This window comes from Notothenia coriiceps, unplaced genomic scaffold (assembly GCF_000735185.1).
Source record: "Notothenia coriiceps isolate Sejong01 unplaced genomic scaffold, NC01 NC01_scaffold00001443, whole genome shotgun sequence".
NCBI lineage: Eukaryota > Metazoa > Chordata > Actinopteri > Perciformes > Nototheniidae > Notothenia > Notothenia coriiceps.
The window spans coordinates 203,161-224,464 of NW_011334144.1; the positions used below are offsets into that span (position 1 = coordinate 203,161).

General features: G+C 38.9%; 3 protein-coding genes across 4 annotated transcripts; 2 read left to right on the forward strand and 1 right to left on the reverse strand.

Moving 5' to 3' along the window:
• Positions 1-946: 946 nt before the first annotated feature.
• On the reverse strand, positions 947-5,577 carry fam221a (family with sequence similarity 221 member A). Its single transcript, XM_010789139.1, has 6 exons — positions 5,476-5,577; positions 4,064-4,237; positions 3,773-3,966; positions 3,610-3,686; positions 3,359-3,491; positions 947-2,350 (listed from the first exon to the last, which is right to left on the reverse strand). The coding sequence occupies exons 1-6, from the start codon at positions 5,538-5,540 to the stop codon at positions 2,346-2,348; spliced, it is 648 nt and encodes a 215-aa protein (XP_010787441.1). The 5' UTR covers positions 5,541-5,577; the 3' UTR covers positions 947-2,345.
• Positions 5,578-6,192: 615 nt separating this feature from the next.
• On the forward strand, positions 6,193-12,187 carry ccdc126 (coiled-coil domain containing 126). Of its 2 annotated transcripts, none has more exons than XM_010789149.1 (3): positions 6,193-6,528; positions 9,652-10,369; positions 10,534-12,187. In XM_010789149.1, exons 2-3 carry the CDS (start codon positions 10,144-10,146, stop codon positions 10,782-10,784), a joined length of 477 nt encoding a protein of 158 aa, XP_010787451.1. In that variant the 5' UTR covers positions 6,193-6,528; positions 9,652-10,143; the 3' UTR covers positions 10,785-12,187. The 2 variants fall into 2 exon arrangements, with proteins under 2 accessions (XP_010787451.1, XP_010787454.1); XM_010789152.1 differs by having other exon boundaries at positions 6,211-6,503.
• A 592-nt stretch (positions 12,188-12,779) lies between these two features.
• Positions 12,780-20,113, forward strand: tra2a (transformer 2 alpha homolog). The gene is made up of 9 exons (XM_010789159.1): positions 12,780-12,947; positions 15,063-15,196; positions 15,340-15,496; positions 16,292-16,345; positions 17,622-17,810; positions 18,298-18,413; positions 18,946-19,182; positions 19,265-19,335; positions 19,484-20,113. Exons 1-9 carry the CDS (start codon positions 12,912-12,914, stop codon positions 19,492-19,494), a joined length of 1,005 nt encoding a protein of 334 aa, XP_010787461.1. The 5' UTR covers positions 12,780-12,911; the 3' UTR covers positions 19,495-20,113.
• Positions 20,114-21,304: the final 1,191 nt, after the last annotated feature.

Sequence of the window (21,304 nt, forward strand, 5' to 3'; positions counted from 1 at the left end):
AGGCCTTTACCTCTTAAATTGATTGGGTTTTTCTCTCTGAGAAAACATTTCCAAGGTAAGCAGTAGAAACAGCTCAAGTGTTTTTAAAGCATGCTTGATTCTAGAAGTCAATAAAGCTCTTTTTGGTATTGGAGGGGGAACATGATTGGTTAAAAGTGAGTATGCGACTGCATACTTTATCTTCCAGCAACCTGATGCCATGGTCATTGTAAATGAATCTGAAGTGTCGGCGTTCAGATGGGACCCGTTCCACTTTTTTCCTCTTCAGAACCCATCTGCATGCAGAGACCCAGGTGCATCAATGCCAGCCTTCTGACGTAGCCCTACTTGCTTTCCCTCAACACCACCTGTTCAACTCAGTAACATACACACAAACACCAAGTTCCCTCAGGTAGGTAGGTTTACACAGGTCACTTGATATGAACTGGTCTGCAACAGTGTAGATGCTGATCCAGTTTGACTTGTCGTCCTCACAGTGGAAATATTTGAGTGGGAGTACATTTAAATTTTTCTCTGTTCTTCGTTAAAGACATTAGAAAGTGGGCCGCCAATGGAGAAAACATGACCTGCTTCATCTCCATTTACTGCGAGGATTAAATCAGCTCTCATCACTGCTGATCTACCGTGAGAAATTGGATTAATCAATTGAATACAGTACATCGCTCTGTAAATGAAAAAAGGACGCTCATCACTGAACACATAGATGTATGGTTCCGGTGTTATTTTGGTGACATGGTGAGTGGGCGGCTTTCTTTCAGCAAGAGAACATCAATCACACAAACCTCAGATGTGTAAAATGACCGGTTTTTGGAATGTGTATTAAGAGAGAAATACAAAGCGTTGCTAAACAAAATTGAATCAATAAAATATAGGTTAGTTTGATATCAAATATGAAATACATGTTTCTTTATTGAACCGTGTATAACCTTTTATAGATACAGTTTAGTAATTTAATTAATTAAGCCTGAAAATTAAAAGGTTTAAAAGAAGATTTACAAAAACACAGATGTTTTATCTTTGTTGTTATTTTTGGCTGATTAGACCTCTGCTATGGTTGAAGGTAAATGGAGCTAATATATGAGGTCACCAATCTACACAGTAATAACAATGATAAAGGTTTAATTAACCCTGCACTTACAGGTGCAAAAATAAGATTCTGTAAGATCTCAATCAATTGCAGTCAAGCCCACAGTCCTGGAAAGAGGTCCAATCAGGCAGGTTAACTGGAAACATCTGTATGTTTTGGTTAGCAATCAGGGAAGCTAATACCATGATGAAGACTTGTAGCTTTAAAGCGTTTTGGTCAACCATGTATCAATGATTGATATTTAACGTACAATCAGGATAATCACATGCTTTACAGAAGGCTAACCAAACTAGAAACTTTCAACAAAAGTACATTTTTTTAATTCTTACGCGACTACTAATTCAGGTGGTTCACTGTGACCTTACATCTGTCTAATGACTCAAGGATTAACTGTTTAAAATTTGGTGAACAATGATCAAGGTAACTTTGACCCCACAGAAACTGATTTGGCCAAAACGTAAGAATTCATATACAAAATATGAACATTTCACACAAATGTCTAATAGATTATAGTGATTACATGTTGGATGTACTGTAAACTGCAACTTGACAGGCAAGCTGAGGAATACTACAGCAGCTTTTTTTTACATTCAAATGTTATTTTTAATCCTTAATATCATATGCTTACTGTTAATCTCACAGATACACATGTGAGTTTAAGCATGGTATTTCTGCAGCTTACAAGGAAGCCAACATTTATAAACATTACACAGATAAGATCTCCACATGAAGCTTTACATCCACATGTGATAAATCCACCATTATTTCACCTTGTATCTGAAAGTATTTAGGCTCTGTCAAACTGTATTGTCTAAAACATGTTCATGGATAACTGTGTCACGCGTCTGAATGTGAACCAGTGAAGCTCCACACACATGGGATCAATATGTTGTCAGTTGATTATTCAGTTCTGAGATGGGATTTAATCACGACTGTTACTCATGGTGGTTTTATGCCCCAGTGTCACGACACCGACAAAGACAGACACTTCACTGCAAAAGAAAATAGTTCAAACAAACAAAATGTCCTTAAGATTTAGAAAAAAACGTAATATTACAGATCAGAAGATGTGTATGATTTATTTGTTAAGATTAATATTGTCCAGTGTTTAATGACGGTTTCACAAATGGACTTTGAGGAGAGTTGCATTTCAATGTTTGTTGGTCTCTCTCTTACAGTCAATAGAGCCGGATGCTTCTGTAGACGTTTTTTTCATCCTTGAGGCAGCGCAGCTCTGCTGGCAGCCATCTTCTCTTTCTCAATCTGAAAACCATACAGCATAGACTATGAAAATTGTGTGATGATGAGTACCAGCAGCGGATGATGTGTACCTCACAGGTATGTTTTGTGTATTTACGGCACAAGATCTGAAGGAAAGATGTTGCTTAAGGTTAAAGATTGTATTTAATCTGCAGTGCCTGATGAATATAAAACTCTATCATAAATAAAATCAACCATCCCAATTATTGATCAAATCATACATTGCATTATAACTTTAACATGAGATTGGTAAGCTCTTAGGTCCGCTGTGTGAGGTAAGTAGATGTAAACATTGTCGAGTAATAAGTCAAAAGCTAATTCTATCAAGCATAACAACATATTACATTATTAATAACATTTCGAACGTTTTCAGATAAAAATTACCTCTCAAAAAGTTGTCTTCCAAGCTTAACTCAGCATGCCAAACAGCCATTGATTACATGATTACATCATCTAAATGTTCTGCTTACATCTACATTCACGTGATAGGGAGCTTTGTGTGATTCATTGTACTGAAGATACGTCAACAATGAAGAAAATCTTAATTAATCTCACAACATGAAAGGCATGAATTGTTGCGTCCCCCACAGATACTGTAGAAATGTAATGGGAATGCTATACACTTTTGACCTGAACAGATCTCGACTCTGCACACTTCAACACTGATAATGTGCTGCTCTTTGCTGCCCTCACATGACTCTTAAAGGAACTTTTATTTACAGTTACTACTATCCATCAATCAAATCTCCATAATGCTCTACCATTTAAGCAAAGGATGGATCACCAAAACACTGACTCCACTGACAACAAATAAAATGAATCTCAAAAATGACTGCTATCTGTTCTAGCTATAGGGCATATCGTCACTACAAATGCATGGAATGTTGTTCCAGACTAACCAAGGAGCAAAGAGTAGAGACGTCTCACAAAGTAAGCATACACAAGTTTACAAATGGGTCGATGGATTTACATTGCACATCAAATTAATACATATACTGGTAGGCTTTCTACCTGAGCCACTGGCTTCCAAAGCGAGGTAACCATCCAACAAGGAGCTGAACCCCGTTAGCCCCCCCATGGCAGCATAAGGGACATCCTTGCCTATTGGCTGACCACGAGCCTCCCTCTCTAGTTTTGTCTCAACCTGCAAAAAGGGATTTGAGTTCAAGGTGTAAAACTTTATGACTGTGGACAAATGGTAACACTATTGAAAATATACAAAGCACTTTTTTTTAGGTGTTACTGATGACAACTCTACTCACTAGGGTCTGATGGGCAGGACTAGGCTGGCCACACCCACAGGTGTATGAGCTGTACTTGAACCCAGAACAGGAACTACCTGAAAAACATTTTTGACAGATGCTTAGAGGTAACTTGGGCTAGAATGAAACAGCTTCTGTCTTCAAATGTTGATTTTAAACTCACATTTCTTGCAGAAGAAATGGTCAGAAGCTTCACTGTGATCCTGAGGAAAGTGTTTACACCTGCAGCGGACAGGATTTGGCCCAATCTGAGGAACATACTGGTAAGCAGAACAACGACATCCTCTGACCTGGCATGGCAGGGCCAGGGGTCGCTCAGAGGGAACCACCTCAAAGTCAGTCATATGTTGCTTGTACCTGGAAAAAAATGATATTATTCATAAATGTCTTTATTTATATTTGCCTTTATGTGCAGTTGGGGGAAGGCCGTTTGATTTCTTGTGTAATGTATTACCTATGTGTGCAGAAGCACTGAGTCTCAGGACCAATTTGTTTGCAGTCGATACCTCCTGGAACCCCAAAGCTCACATACAGCCTGTTTTTCAGCCGTTGAGGGAGCACTTTCCTCTTGTACTCCTCGTACTCCTCTGGAGTGAACAGTCTCCCTCCATCATCGTCACCTACAATCCTTGAAGAGACAGTTAAAACAGTTAAGACTCTGGTTTATAACCAGTGTTGGAAGAAGTACTCAGATTCTTTACTTAAGTACAAATGCTATGGTCTAAAAATACTCCACAAGTCAAAGTCCTGATTTCAAAACTTTACTTCACTTAAAGTACAAAAGTAATAGCATCAAAATGTACTTAAAGCACCAAAGGTAAAAGTACTCATTCTAAACAATGACCCAATTCAGAATCATATTATATATTATAAGTATTATCAGCTGAATGTACTCGTTAGTAACAAACATGAAAGTGATTATGCAGAATGGATCATTTCATATTATTATATTTGTATTATTAATGATATTACCCTGTTTTTATACATGTAAAAGCATTTTAATTGTGTAGTTTGTCGATGTGCCTCATTTGTATAAAGTAATTGTGAGTGTAGAATTATACAAAGTTAAGATCTTAAGTGTAGCAGAGTAGAAGTATAGAGTAGCTGTATATGGAAATACTCAAGTAAAGTACAAATATGTCAAAATAGTACTTAAGTCCAGTATCTAGAACAGGGGTCGGCAACAAGCGGACCGCGGTCCGGATCCGGACCCAGACGCCGACCCGGACCTATAATCAATTCATTAATAGGGGATTTCAATTTTGACGGGGCGATTCTATTTTAACCGCTGCCGACAGGGGGCGAAAGAGACGAGTGAGCGATACAGGGAGAGAAACACAGAAGAAGAGATGAGACAGCGGTAGAGAGAAGCGGAGAGGAAAGTGAGTGAAGAGAATAATTAGCGATACAGGGAGAGAAGCGGAGAGGAGAGTGAACAGGCGTGTTAGCGGCAGACAGGGAGAGACAAATAATTACACATAGCGCTCTCCAAGAAGAGGAAAGTGGACAGTGAGAACAGGGCTTTTAGCCCTGAGTGGACGGACTCATTCATGTTCATCCTGCCCACTGGAAGCACAGAGCCAGTGTGTCTCATTTGTTCAGAGACTGTGGTGCTCATTAAAAGGGCCAAAACGCCACTATGAGACAAAACATTAAGAACATATACTTTCCACCACTGTTGATAACTTACAATTACAATGAGCTGACCTGCCTACAACAAAGGCTCATATTGTTATCTTAACAGTTGAATTGTTCTTTATCTGTAACAGGTAGCATTAGGTTTGTCATGCTATCAGTTTGCAGTGTATGAAACCCCTGTAAAGATTAGTCAGGAACAAAAGCATACAGTGTAACGTTAAGACTAACCTCCTGTATTCACAGTAGTCTTCCACTGCTTGTAAACCTGATTCATCGACTGAAATTCTCTCCATTGTCAAAAATGATAGCTTTGGATTTAAGTCTGGCACAGCAACAACTACTCTGTTTACTACATTAGTTGCCATGGAAATGTCTGTAGGTGTCCCTCTAACGGTCTCAAAGTAAATTGCAACACAGACACAAGGATAGAGAGATGCAGAGAACAGAAGAAAAGTCTGTACTATTACTTAATTAGAAGAAAGCTATCTAATTTAATGAGATATGTCGTGTAACTTCGCAAACATACTGAAAGCCATACTTATACAAACTTCAGTAGCTAATGTGTATTGGTCACTAACTATATAACCTGTCCTTTTTCTATTCAAGGACTTTTATTCAGTATTAAAAAAATCTGTAAAATAATATTTTAAAAGATAGGCCCTATTAAATATGTGTTAAATACACACACTTTGATTGCCTTTTTATAAAAAAAAATTGTGCTACTATTTTCTCTTAATTCTTTGTAAAAATGTTCAAAATTGGGTTTGGAGTCAGCCATTATCTTTTTATGAATAAAACAGATTACGTTTAGTTTAACAGTTTACATGTCCAGTACTTTTCGTTTCTACGTATTTTTTGCTTTCCTCATCTTGGATTAAATACAGAGCGAACAAGCAGTAGCAAAAAAAAACTACATTTCCCATAATGCCGTAGAAATGACGCAAGCCGTAAACGTTCGGGGGATCCATGACAGTCTGCACAGTCGCATGCTTAAAATTCTAGCTACCGACTTTTGCTTGCTAGGACCTTGTCGTTTTCGGGACAGTAAGAGAAGCCGAAATGACTGACAGTGTGAGCGGACACCTCAACATGAAGCTCGGCAGCTAACCTTATTACCGGAGACAGATATTCCTGCAGATATTTCCCCCAGCGACCACAACGACAGTCTGGATTGCCAAACAAAAAGCATCATTCAGTGTCAGCCAGAGGAAGCAGCTGGAGCTCAGGCGCATCGTCCCTGGTCATTCCTGCTAAAGGTAGCATCTCAGACAACGCACTGGGGTAAATAATCGATTTTTGGTGCAATTTGCGAATAATGCTTAGCCTTTGGGTTGAGTTGAAGCGTTGCGACCTAATATGTCGAGCTAAAATTAGAGTGGAGTCTGCAATAGCTTCAACTTAGCATGAGCTACTGCTTACATTTTTTTTTTTTTTTTAACTATGGTAGGTAGTAAAGCCTTGAACTGTATGCTAAAGTAGTCAATTTGTAATTTATGTCGATTACTCTTTTAGTTTACGTTTTAACAGTGGCGTAAACCAACCAAGTACATTTACTCAAGTACTCTACTTGAGGGGAAACAATGAGGTGATCTGCTTGAGTATTTTCATGTTCTGCTACTTTGTACTCTTTGTATCTACTACATTTTGTAGGCAAATATTACACTTCTTTCTTCACTACATTTAATTTACAGATTTAGTTACTTTGCAGATTTAGATTATTAATACAAAATATAAATGAACTAATACATTATTATATGTTTTACCCAGTAGTATGCAAAGTAAATAAAATAAACCCCACCTTTTGTTAAGTACATAATTGAAGTGATGAACACATTAATGCATCACTAACTATAATTCAATCATTTAAAAGATATGGTGCTTAAATGGGCCGTCCTGCATAACGAGTACTTTTACTTTTGGTACTTTAAGTATATTTTGATACATGTTATTTTACTTAAGTACTGTTTTAAATGCATTACTTGTATTTGTAACTGAGTATTTTTACACTGTAGTATTGTTACTTTTACTTAAGTTAACAATCTGAGTACTTCTTCCATCTCTGCTTATCACATGCATGTGTAACTTGATGTTGTGTTTTCATAATAGCAGGTTAGATTCAAGATTCAAATGCAAAACTACAGTTATGTATTGTATGAAAGACTTATCACAGGTTCCTCAACAGTGCAAGGTTAAAGTAAGTCAACATTTGCCAAGTTGTCAGTCTTTGGTGTTGTACTCTGTCAAAGTTGCAGTAGCATAGCTTACATAATATCTACTTCTTCATATTTATTTCCTCCCACACCCTAACATTGTTAACTTTATTGTTTTTACTTTATACTCTATACACTGATTCAATCTTGCCCAGTCGGCCATCTGGTGAAAGCCACGTGACAGCTGATGTGGTAACTATTTAACCCCTAGATAAGGTGTTTTGACTGACAATGTGTGCCTTATCAGTGTGAACCCTTCCATTATGTACACTATATCTAAACAGTTCTATAGTGGAAGTGGAACATTCATTGTCTGAAGCATTGGCCTAACTTGTGTCTTTCCATAGAACAATGATCGTGAATAGCCTGACATAAGACAGAATACCAAAACTCTTATAGATGTTATCAAGTGTCAACTTTAGGATTAAGCAAGAAAGGTGTGATCGTTTGCCAGACATCCAAAGGGCACAGAGAAAATGATTCTTGTTTATTTTCCTTGGGACTGAAATAGCTCACATAACTTTCTAGCATGGCACAGAAAAATCCCTCCAGCTTGAAATATTATAATATAATAAATATGATTTGAACCTGATGCTGCATGGTCCCTATGTCTCATCCATTGTTGTTTCATATAATCATATAACGAAAACAGATTTCTCCCTTTTAAAGTTTTATAGAATTCAGCTGCGTACTGGGACTAAAGAGGGTTCTAAAAGCTCTCATTATTTGTCACAATGTGTTTTGCTTCATCATCATCATGGCAGTTTCAACTGTTACTTTGATCATCTCTCCACACCTGGCTTTCTATTTCCTCTTTTGGCTGCTTATTCACAGTAACCTGCAGGGCATTGAAAGTGTGTGTGTGTGTGTGTGTGTGTGTGTGTGTGTGTGTGTGTGGATGCATTGCGGAACGTATTCTGTTACCTTTCTTTTCATAATGTATTCCCTCATTCACTGTCCCTTCTCTGACCTCCATAGGAAGTGACACAACAACACCCAAGAGAGGCAGTGGGGGGGATAATGAACTCTGTGACAAAGTTGCGAAAACTGACAAATGATAGCCTAATTCCCCCTGCATGTGCTCTCACAGCCTATTTGTCAGTCAAATACCCATTGTGGAGGTCGGATTAGGGACTGAATGCCCTCTGTGCCTCTCTCTGTTGCTGTGTCTCATACCTGGAGCTGCAAAGTGGGTCCCATGAACTCTAAACTGGTAATCAGGTTTCTGGGCTACAAACAACTGCTGATGAATGTGCTGTAGAGCCCCATGTCCCAGAGTGACAGAAAAAAATCTTAAAGAATTAATTATGTGGTGTCTGTTAGAAAATCTTGCATTTATCTACACAGAAATCTACCCAGGCGTTATGATAAATAACCACAATGCTCAACAGGGCTTTGAAGAAGCTACTGTAGTGCTACAGAAAATACCCTTTGAGTGTTTTTTGGTATATATTAGAATGTAATTATTTTCCATTTCATGATATTTCACAATGACAACTTGAAGCGGCAATCCTTAAGATTTCAGTCTTATCGAAATCATATCTACTAATTGTGAGAACAAATACTTAGTTCCCAAAATACTGTGGGCTCTGTGTGCAGACTCAAGATACGCAAGATAAAATCAGACCGCGTTTCTGGTGATTGTATCTTGCGTAGCCTTCAGATTGAAAGTGAAAGCAGTTGGTTACCTCCCTGGAGATTTCAAAGGTGTGTTTCCTGCTGTTCTTTAGCTAACAGCTTCATTGTGGTTGCTCACGCCTGTTGTGTTAACGCCCTGCAATATAGAACAGATACTCAAAATGACTACGTCTCCTGTGACTACTGTACTTCCAAATAAAAGTCAAGTTGTGTTAAGCCAGTTTATTGTAAAGCTGCAGCAGAATGATATGTGTTAGCAGTAGCCTAACACAGCATTTTCCCCTGGAATGTCCCCACAGTTTGTAATACTGCAAATATATAAATATTGCAATACTTTCATCTGTGGGTTAAAGGCTCAGTCACAATTGTGTTGCCACATTTGGCAATAGTGATTTAACAGGCATTTATTTAAACAAAAAAATGGTTGACTATTGTTTTCAAAATAATTCTTTGTTAAATAAATCTCTAAAAGATGGCAGTAACAATTGTCTTTATGTATTTATTTTCTTGCCGCTAATTGTATCTCTCCTGTCTTTCTTCTACTTTTCCCACACAGACAACAATGCCTGCGAACCTCCCGCCTCAACACCCATTCTGCATTGGTGACTTGTTGATAGACATCTTGCAACCAAAGCACCTTTCTACAAATCCCTGACTGCCTGTGTGGGTGTCCTCCCTTCTGGTTCTACTTCCTGTCCTCTGCTGTTGCTCAAACTTTCTCATCTCCTCTGAGGGGGGTGTGGGGGGGTGTGGGGGGGGGGGCAGGATGCCTTTTGTGGTTAGAGAAACTTCCGTTGCTGTACGGGTATAATGCAAGCACATATCCTGCTGGAGTTAACTTGAGGTAGGCACTGAATCCCGCTCTTGGAATGCTTTGCAGTGGACGTTGAGCACTGACCTCTGCAGATACACTGAGCTGAAAATAAAAATCTCCCTGCAGGAATAAAGCAATTATCCCCCTATCAAATTATTTGTACATCCACACCCGAAAAAAGACCTTCAGCCTCACACCGGGCCTCTGCAGCTCCGCTTCTCTCTCCCCAGTACCATGCTGGGTAGGAACATGTCTCAGAAGCTGAGTGTGCTGCTGATGGTATTCGGCCTGGCGTGGGGACTTATGCTGTTACGCTACACTGTGCAGCAGCCTCGCCATCAGAGCAGCGCCGAGCTACGTGAGCAGATCCTGGAGCTCAGCCGGCGATACGTCAAGGTCCTGACCGAGGAGAACCAGAATGCACCAGGAGGGCTGCAGGGAACCTCCATGGCTGGTTACGGTAAGCTTTCAAGAGGAAATCAGCAATGTTGTTCGATATGTTGGTGTTATTTCCTGCACATACAATTATCTGCTTACTCCTGTAGGAATTTGTATGTCCTAAAGAATACCCAAGTATCAATTTCTTACTTGTGTTTTCCCTCCATCTCATTCCCTTTCACACAGCTGACCTGAAGAGGACTATCGCTGTGCTACTGGAAGACATTTTGACACGGCTGGTCAAACTAGAGGGGAAAATCGACTTGGCGGTCAATGCCTCTTCCACTAACACCTCCCACACAGCAGGGGGCATCCTTGACTCTGTGGCCGCCGCCCTACAGAAATCCTCAAAGCAGGAGACACCTGGCAGCCACCCGGGGATGTCACGCCTTCACCCACACATCCCTAATAGGCCTCGGCCACATCAAGGAGCATAGTCTTGAAAGAAGTATTGATTTATTTTTATTTTGAGCACATCACACTTTTCCAGCGTTTATCTCTGATGTTACCGCATCAGACCAATGAAAAGCAATAGAAAGACATACGGACATCCGGAAAAATACAATGTGGGATGCTTCTTAGAAATGTTCAGCCAACTCAGAAGGAAGGAGGACTTCTTAAGGCTCTGTACTATCATATGCTGATGTTTATTTATTTTTATATTCTCATTGCTGATTTCTTTTGGCTTAGATCTTTAGCTTTTTTTCAATAATGCCATATCTGAATCCTATGACTGCAGAGAGGTATAAATACTCTTGGAACTGAACCAGATTCACATATGCTTTATCATAAAAGTGGCTTGAAATACTCTCCTATCTACATGGAAGTCTATTTTACAATACTGCTTAAATATATCTAAATGCTGAACTAAGCAGCACACTCATGATAGTTAGGAATAGCTGTATTGTCAGTTTAGCAGGTGCGGTTGTTAATTAGATTCTACTTATAGCTTACTCATAGTCTTAAGAATAATGAATAGTTCGCCTGTAAGAGATAATCCAAAGAATGTTATTTGCACTCCATCTTTAGGCAGGATAGTTGTGTATTTACAATTGCTGCAAGACAGTTTGAGGTTTATGCTGAATTGAAATGGATGATGCCTATTGTGCTACTGTAAACATGAGTGTGCCGTGTCTTGTTGAAATCCTATGGTTCCCTTGCCCAGTGTTGAGAAAATGTTTAAACTAAGGTGTGTAGCAGATTGAATGTACTGTGTAGTCAGTTTTTAGCCCTTTAGTGCTGTTAAGATGACTGACGTACTGCTTACACATGTTCAGGGTTCATGTTGCACTGTGACTCTACAGAGGTTTTCTAAAAATACTGGGCTCGCCCAACATTGACTTGATGGATATTTTAGAATGTGAGACATCCGGCGCTTGAATATTCCTTCTGAGTATGGCTTCCATTATACCAATAAACTCTGGTGCCTGCCCAGAGGAAATAGATCTTTCATTTGCACATCATGGTGCTCATTAGCATGATGGGTCTGGGAAGAATATAGACAATGCTTTGATCGATACTACTTGGGGATTGTATGAGACAAAGTCAATGTTGGTGATATACTGTAGGAGGGGGAAATGTATCGCAATGTTGCTTTTACATTACAGACAATATGAATCAAGGCCTTTAGACTGGATTGTCCAACTGTGGTATGACTCTTTCTGCATTGGGTAATGCCATTAATGTACTTTGCTTCATAATGCATAAGTTGAAAGATGTAGAGCCAGTGAGTTGCTGTGAGATGGCTTCATTAATAAATTGAACTTATGGAAAGAAATAGTTCTCCCCTTGTTTAACTCCACTCCTGTTGTTATTCAATATTTAAATGTAATGGGAAATATATGCTTAGACAATTAATCAAGATTTTGTTTTGCCTTTATCCATATATTCAGCCTGTGAATCACACTCCTTGTCGACTGCTTTTCCTTTATGTAAATACAATACAACTTGGAGGTCACCGATTTAACATAAGAACATTGTCAGTTTATATTTTTAAAGATAAAGCTACCCAACAGGGTTTAATCTAGCCAAATATAAACCAGCATCGACATGTAGATGCTATACCTTGTAATTTTAATATACACTAAGTGGCATCTTTATTCCGAGTTCTGAATTAGGTCTATTCATTAATTTTACTTTTAATATGTTGAGTTTGTCATTGGGATGTTAATGTTCTAGTAATTTGTACCATTCAGATCATAGTTTGTGATGGTGTCGTACTAAACTACATTATATCCAGGGCCCTTTGTAAACACGATGAATATCCTACTGAATAGGTCATTCTCTATTATATGTAGTGGAAGACTTCATTTTAATTGGTTTATTTGTATAATGTAGTGTTGCTACTTCCACCGCTGGCAATGTTGAAAAGGTTTAAGTACCTTGTTTTTGCATCAAGGGGACGCGGGAGACGAGACAGGAAGTGACGTTGGATTCTGCGGTACATAAACATACTACCGAGGTCCCGCGCCATCTTCTAGCTAATAAGCGGCCACAATAAATCATTGTGTTGTACCTCAGTGCTGCTATCAAAGTACTCACTTGCTTTAGCTACAAACTGAACAATGAGTGATACTGAGGATGGAAACTACGAGGGACGGGTAAGTAATCACATCGAATGGTACAAAAATATCTGTCTTTCTTTTCTTCCTGTTCCTTCCGTGTGGCTGTCGATTAGCAACCACTAATGGAGCTAATGTAACAGCTAACTTAATAGCTTAGGGTATTACACTTTTTTTATTTAGGTTAGCGTTACCTGAAAGGCAAATACGTGTTGTGGTTTAACATTAACAAAGTATTCTGAAACGTCTGCTAGGTAAAAGGCTCCAAACAGCCTCCTGCAATGCTCGCTAGCATGCTAGTTGTCGTTAGCTTAAAATAAACGTGGTTAGACCTTTTTGTATTTTTATTGGTGGAAGAAATATTCAGATACTTTACTCGAGTAAAAGTACCTTATTGTCAAATAACTTCATTACAAGTAAAAGGCCTGGATTCAAAAATCTTAAGTAAAATTACTATCAGCTATTTGTATTTACGGTATAACAAGTAAATGTAATCATTGTGCAGAACAATTGCCTTCATGTTAGTATACAAGTGTATTTATAAATGAGAGGTTTCTAGATGATATTTTTGCATCAAGAAGCATTTTATTGTAGTAGAGAAAGTTCTGATTTACTTTTTGTAAACTTTTTAAATAATTTGGTCATTGTGACTTTAAGAGTTAGTCTAGTTATTGGAGCAGGAGTACAAAGTAGCATACAATGGAAATACTCAAGTAAAGTTAAATTATCTCAAATGTGTACTCGAGTAAATGTACTTAGTTACTTCCCACCTCTAGGTATTTGCAACTTCTCCCATTGGTTACCATGTGAGTAAAATATATCGCACCTATATCCTTTGCCTATACAATTTTAAATACGAGTTATCCACGACGAAGTACTCATATTCAAATATCACGGCTGCAGCGATTAATGTACTGAATATGGCAACCTGTATATTTGTTTTTCTTGAGATAGATTTGGTTAGGGTTACATCATCAAACCAAATCTGCAAAGTAACCAAAGATAATATAACTAATTGTTATGGAGTACAAGTACACTATTTACCTCTGAAGTGTTGTGGGGTAGAAGTACAAAGTAGTAAAACATTCAAACAACACAAGTAGGAGTCTCTCAAAATGTACTTAAGTATAATACATTAAGTTAGTTTCTTCACATCACTGCACTCAGGAAAATGAAATATGTGTTTGTCCTGATCTATTAATACATTATATATGAGGTAACTTTAGTCCTAAGCATCTCTTCCTTCCCTGCTTTCTTGCTCTAATTTAGCAAATGGAAACTTCGCTATTATTCATTATCTGAGCTTTTTACTTGTAATCATTTAGCTTACATTGTTTCTTTTCTCATTTACTTGATTTCTGGAATATTTCAACTTAATGTAGCAACAATGTAATTGTACTGCATTCAGTGTTCCTTTTTTTTATTTCATTTAAACTATTCTCAAACCTATGATCTTAATTTTATTGAATGTTCTTTTTTCATTAAGGTTATTGATCGTGAAGGATTTGAAGAGTTTTATCCAAGAATGATGAAGAAAAAATTCAAGATAAAAGAAGGCTAATGAAAACATGTACAGAGCAGAACATAGAAGTGGAAAGGGAGAAAATGTGACGGAAGAATGGTGTCAGATATGGGCGCTTGCAGTATAATGGCTAAAATGAAACTGGTTACAGTTTGGGTGGAAGAGATGAAAAACAGACCTGGAATCAGAAAACTGAAAAAAGAAGAACGAAGAAGGATAGAAATCCTGAGAAAAGGGAGAAGGGTGTAAAGAATCTGGAAGAATGAATGTGTCCCTAGGTTAAGTAAATATACTGTTTGTGTCAACCTGTCTTCTCTTTACTATGCTTCCTTTTTTAATTTGAAAATGCATGTCTTATTTATCGCTTGATTGCCCAGGTGGACATGCAAATAGACCAGTCATTTACTTTTCTTTAATGGTTAACAATGGGCCACAAGCCAAATATATTTTAATTGGAAATCTAAGATTACTAACCCTTTTCTCCGCAGTACATAAGCTGTGCGATTTAGACAGGTGTACTGTATGTGTCCAACATACTCTACCACACTTCTCTGTGCTTATTTGCTTTTCTATGTTAAGAAATACATGTTTTTATCCACGAAAAAGTGGTTGACATTCTGCTATCGCTACAGGGGTCACGCTCCCCGTCTAAATCGGATCGTGGGAGTCCGGCTAGGGCCAAGTCGGGCAGCAGGTCCCGCTCCCACAGCCCCGCCCGGGCCGCCAAGCGCTCCGAGTCCAGATCCCGCTCTCGGTCAAAATCTAGGTACGTTGATATTTCATGAGATCCCTTGTGATACTGTGATCACATTTATATAAAACGAATAAATGCTCATTACTGGCTGAAATATGCTCCTATATATTACAACATACTTTTACACCTCTCCTCATTTGTTTCTTCCGTTTCAGGTCTCGTTCGAGGCGGCACTCAAACCGCCGCTCACGCTCTCGGTCCTATTCCAACCGGAGGAAATCCCGCTCTCGCTCCTACAGCCAAGAGTACCGCCGCAAGAAGAGCCCCAGCGCTTCCCCCAATTCCAGCAGGCGGCGTCCATCTGGCAGCAAGGTACATGTGACATGATCTGAAGTGGGCAGGGTACATTGAAATCTAGGAAGAGAAACAGACATCACTTTTTCATGCTCAGACACATTTACCAGATGTAAACACTGACATTTTGAACACTTTTATTTTTGTATTATTGTGTATTTATTTCAACAAGGACTAGCATACACATACATTAATCTCAGCAAAGAGAAGATGTAGCTCATTTTCATCTGCAGCCCGCTAGTTGTGGACATATGTCTACTCCACATCTTAATTAGTGAGGGTATGACCATATCTTCTAGGACCTGTTACTTAAAGGGTCAATACACGATGTGTCAGGCTCCAAATGTTTTGTTAAGAGAGGCTTTTATTATGAAAGATATCGTACCTGCAAGTAGAGATGGGACCATATAGGACTGTTCATGTTGAATACATGTCTAGCTCACTCCCATCGTAGAGAAGTGAAGAACAAAGCCTGACAATTGGACAGGAAGAAAGAACCGACTCTCACCACGTTGCTTTTGTCTCTTTATAAAATGTAAGGTAGAGGGACTCCAGTATGTTTAATGGAGTTTAAGCAAATGTTTTTGTGTGTTTATGAGGATTATCTAACTTAAGTCATTTTCAATATGGCTTTAAGTTGATTTATTGAACATAATTACAAGGATTATATGATTTTAAGTAACCGTTCAAAATCAAAAGCCAGTACATTTGTCATTCCTTTCATGCGAGTGTGTTTTCCCCTGATGATTGTGGTTAATGCTTTGGGAAACCACACATGTAATAACCCTTATTTTCCTGTCATTATATCAACAGAGCCATGACTTCCCAAAAGAAGCAGCCACTCAAGGCGCAGATGGAGATGTTAGGGTATTTAGACATTCTGATATATGTTGGGCAATGTGATGTTTGTTTGTGGGGCGAGGTGCCTAATGTAGATCACAAACAGCTTTGATTATTTGTATTTCAGGCATAAGCCATGCATGGGTTTCTTCATTTTTCAATAGCTAGCAACATGTGAATTGATAAACATAATGTACTAAATGTGTTCAATGAAGTTGCTATCGTAAATGTTCTCATAACTGATATTTTGCAACTAATCTTAAATAGGTTTTATCCAACTGCTGAGGGGAAATCCAAGATGAATTCTGTTTTGATAACATTTTACACTTCAATCAACCTTGATGTTTAGTAATAAATCAGGGCGGGACATTGTAAGACGCATGTTAAACCTCAGTTGGTGTAATATCAACAATGTTTATAGTGCACTGCAGCTTTTCTTGTGATAATACAAAGCGGGAATTAAGTGAGATTTGCAAAGTAAACAATGGACAAGTAAAAAGGTTTTGGACATGTTTGATTCTTCCTGGGGCATCCTTTTTGAAAGGTAATAGTTCAGATGTTTTGAAGTGGGGATTTACGAGCGACTTATCCATTGTCAGTGTTTAACCCACAGATGATGGTTTGCACGCCAACAGTGTGGAGAATAACACCGGAGTTACTGCACAGAGTATAAACAATGTACTCCTTTTGACGATGGGGTAAGCGAAACGTATTCTATCCACCAATCAGAAAGGTCTCTGACGGCCAGGTAAAGCAGTCTAAATAAACAAACAACTGATTATTTTTTAGGTGGCTAGAATACTTTTGCCGCTGTCCCTACAGTACATTGATTTGCTCTTGAGTAGGTGTTTGTCCAAACTCTTTCTTGGACTTTCATCTTAACATGTACTAATTTAACCCCATTTTATAACATCCAACTATTCCTTTTAAGGGACATCTGGAGATGTTTGAAGGGGAAAATGTTGGTATCCAGTTGTAAAAATGTCTAACTACAGTAGTTGTACTCATAATGTGCCGTGAAAAAACCGATCTGAAGCTACCTATTAGCAGTATTTTTAGGTCTGTGTTAATACATCCATAATATTCTCTTGGTGCAATATTATTATTTTTGCTTAAGCTCTAAAATATATTATTTTACAGAATTGTGTCGAGTGGATCCAATGCACACAATACTGCTGTCTGCATGAAAAAGAATGTTTTTCATACTAAATCAAGGAATGGATTTCTTACTCAAATCATAAGATGAAGTAGATGCAATAAACCACAATGTTGTCAACTCCTACCCTCTTGTTGACTCTTCCAGGCGAACCCTGACCCCAGCAAATGTTTGGGGGTGTTTGGCCTGAGCCTCTACACCACAGAGCGGGACCTGCGGGAGGTGTTTTCACGCCACGGCCCTCTGGCGGGGGTCAACGTGGTTTACGACCAGCGCACAGGACGCTCCCGAGGCTTCGCCTTCGTATACTACGAGCGAATCGATGATTCCAAAGAGGTGTGGGGAATGTTTGTGGATTAGTTTTTCACTTAAATGCATTATAATCTTCATCCCTGGTCCTGTGCCTCATTTGTTTTCTGTCTTGTAAAGTGGTTTATTGCTTTTATCTGGTGTTATACATCTTACTGATAAGATGGCTTAGCCAAAAAGTGTCATGGCTGTAGATCCGGAAAACAAGCAGTATAAATATTAAGTAATTTAAAAGTCTAGTCCAAGTATTGTTCATTGCCTATTGCCACCGTTTGGTCTTGTTTATAGTATTGTCACACAGGGGTCCAAATATAAAAAAAATCTTTTTATATTTGTGTGATTGCACAAGTACGCCACTAGGTGTCTGCCTTGCTACAAATTCCCTCCCCTTGCAGTCATGCCTCTCGGAGCTAAATGTAATGGGGGGCCTTTGTGAATCAATGATATGTAGCAAAAAGCTGACAATAATGTGATAACATCTCTGACTTCTCCTCCCTTTTCCTGTATCCCTTAGGCGATGGAGCGAGCCAATGGCATGGAGCTGGACGGGAGGCGCATCAGAGTGGACTTTTCCATTACTAAACGTGCTCACACCCCCACACCAGGCATCTACATGGGCCGGCCAACTCAGTGAGTCCACTTTGTCATGTCTTAAAAACCTTGTGGGTGGAAATGAATGTTTATTAAGTGGGTGAACTCCACAAGATCCATACATGTAGTTTTGATCCATTAGGAGTTAGCACCCGAATACAGAAGGCATATTTTCTGGCGTTTCTGCTGCTAATGAGGTTTTGCACATGTATTTTATAGATATGTTTTGACTTCATAAAGCTTTAATTGTGTGCTGTTTCATTACCTTTTTGCTTATTTATTCCTCGTAAATATGGGATACGTCTTCGATGTAATGCACCATTTGCAGCAGACACTACTGCAGCTCTGGTTACCTTGTGTCATGACAATAAAGATATTGAAAACAAAACAGGAATGGCGAAATGTTCTGCCGTCATAGTTCACTCCTGTAATTTCTGTATCCTGTTGGCATCCTTTCTTGAAAGTAATTTGTGATTTGTTACAATTCATATCAGTTTGACATGGTGCTGTGTTTCTCAAGAGATAAGATAGCTAAACGTCATGCCTTTTTTCTTTTTCTTTCTTTGAACAGCAACGGTGGCAGCGGCAGCAGCAGCAGCGGTGGTGGTGGTGGTGGTGGAGGAGGAGGGAGGGAAGGTGGTGGTAGGGATGGAGGAGGCAGTAGGGAAGGTGGTAGGGAAGGTGGTAGAGATGGAGGTAGAGATGGTGGTGGTGGCGGCGGCGGCGGCAGCAGCAGGAGAGGGAGAGACTCGCATTATGACCGTGGCTACGAACGTGGCTACGACAGATATGAAGAGTACGATTATAGGTACAGGAGAGTGCAAATTTGTGAGATCAAATACAATGTTCCAGTTTTACGTTGACGTTAATTTATGACATTGTCATTGCAGTCGCAGACGCTCTCCATCACCGTACTACCAACGATACAGGTCCCGCTCACGGTCTCGCTCCTACAGCCCACGTGAGTATAAAGAGAAATGCACAAAGCTTGTCTTACTGCTCTTAATATTCAAATACGAACGGGTGTGTGCATATTGATCCCTGATGAAAGTATATTGATCTTATCCGTCATGTCCTTGGACTAAAACATTTTAATTTATTTTTTGCAGGGCGATACTAAGGTCCATCTTCAACGCTCTTCTTCCCTCCAATAATTGATGGTGTGTGACTCCTCAGGATGTTCTATGGGGATTTTTTGGATTAGCATGTCTATATTAACAGAAATGTTAAGTTTGAGATGGTTCTTGTTTACATGCATTAGATGTCTTAATTTGTTAGACGTTTCGATGCAACCATGTTGAGTGTGAGCCAAGAACTCTGCAACTCTTGCTTTATTCTTAGGCTTGCATCCCTTCTTCCAACTTCACTTTAATTACAAGGATACAGCCTTCTTCCTTGCACTGATGACTGTTCTTGTCATGATGGGGAAAGTAAACTGGGTCTTAGTCAAATAAATGAATGGTAACACTTAATTGTACAACCGGTGTTAGTTAACGTGTAACAATCTTTGGACGGTAAAAAAGCAGATTATTGTTTGTTGCCATGTACTTTGTGAGTTCACCGGTATATGTGACTCAGACTGTAAGATCAAGTGTTGCCAGCATCAGTGGTCGGTTCTCTGCTCATTGTTTTTGTGTGGTCAAGGAAGTCATCATTTGAGTTTTTCCAGAGTTTTATTATCATGTATTGCATTTGTTATTGTTGTTTTTTTGTATGGAAATACAGATATACGAAATCTTCAAAGTTTCCATTGTGTTTTTCTGACTTAACGTGCATGAAATCAAAGTGAAGGGTCTGTCATAAAGGTGGGAGTGGATGCTTTAAGTTGAGTGGGTGTAGTGGGAAAACAAGCTGAGTTTTACAGAATAACACCAATGTTGTGCATTTTAAGTTTATCTTCACACACATACACACACAATGAAAATCTGAGCTAGCAAGAGATTCTCCAAAGTGTGAGTATTTCTTGTTCAGGTAACACCAATGAAACATGCAAAGAAGGACATTTACCCAGCTTTTATTGGGTGGCTTTCTTAACATAAGATTCAAAGTTCACATGTTAGAACACCAACTTTTATTAAATGTGTTAGGTCTGGAGTGTTGCTGAGTATTTGTTTACAGGAACAACTAAGTTATTTCCTTACATTCATGTGACAATGAAGATACTAGAACTACCCCTTAAGTAGTTGAATGTGTGCTTTACGATACTAAGATAACAATTCACCAAAGGTTACATGAGACAACGTTTTGTTAGATGTTTCTGCATCTTAACAAAACCATGCAGATTTCATCAACAGTTGATCAGTTTGTGTCCCAAAAGTTGAAAGTAGGAATCTTAAAGCTGAGTGGCTAATCAGAAAAGTAAACCTGGCTGTAGGAATGGATGGCACTTTATCTGTAGACCTTAACCTCAATTATAAGACCCTCCATTCAAATGGGGTTGATACTCACCACTGACATGTCATGGGGCCCCTCAGTTATGGGTTTATTCACACCGACTCAAAGATCATTCTTGAGGAATGATACAAGGGTCAAAGTGTGAGGTCTTTCTCAATAAAGAGTCAACAGTCAAAGCCTTCGTCAAATGTGTTTTCAACCTGGCTAATTTTTACCGTAGCTTTTTCTTCTAAGTGAATTTTAATAGCTGATATTTCTGTTACACTCTGTACAAATGTTTAATGAAAATTGAGTCCACTAATTTAGAGCCTTGTGCAATCGCTTCTTAGCCGCTCTCCATGAAGAGAAGAGGGGCTGGTTGAAAAAAATGCCTTTGAATTTATGGCTGCCTGTGAGGTGTTGTTGTGAAAAATCTCTTCTTTTTTTTTATGTCTTTGCTGAAATTGCACAGTTTCGTGGCAGGGGCAATCTACCAACAGGAAGACCAGTAGGGGACAGAATGGGTTTGTAGCTTGATGATATTGGGCTTGCATGAA

What these genes read in the sequence shown, in the direction of transcription:
- fam221a (XM_010789139.1), bottom strand. Translation starts at nt 5,540, where the DNA reads ATGGAGAGAATTTCAGTCGATGAATCAGGTTTACAAGCAGTGGAAGAC. An exon ending in GACTACTGTGAATACAGGAG is followed by an intron (nt 4,238 to 5,475) that starts GTTAGTCTTAAC and finishes TGTCTCTTCAAG; the next exon opens with GATTGTAGGTGACGATGATG. An exon ending in CAGTGCTTCTGCACACATAG is followed by an intron (nt 3,967 to 4,063) that starts GTAATACATTAC and finishes ATTTTTTTCCAG; the next exon opens with GTACAAGCAACATATGACTG.
- ccdc126 (XM_010789149.1), top strand. Translation starts at nt 10,144, where the DNA reads ATGCTGGGTAGGAACATGTCTCAGAAGCTGAGTGTGCTGCTGATGGTA. An exon ending in AACCTCCATGGCTGGTTACG is followed by an intron (nt 10,370 to 10,533) that starts GTAAGCTTTCAA and finishes CCTTTCACACAG; the next exon opens with CTGACCTGAAGAGGACTATC.
- tra2a (XM_010789159.1), top strand. Translation starts at nt 12,912, where the DNA reads ATGAGTGATACTGAGGATGGAAACTACGAGGGACGG. An exon ending in TACATGGGCCGGCCAACTCA is followed by an intron (nt 18,414 to 18,945) that starts GTGAGTCCACTT and finishes TTCTTTGAACAG; the next exon opens with CAACGGTGGCAGCGGCAGCA. An exon ending in TATGAAGAGTACGATTATAG is followed by an intron (nt 19,183 to 19,264) that starts GTACAGGAGAGT and finishes TTGTCATTGCAG; the next exon opens with TCGCAGACGCTCTCCATCAC.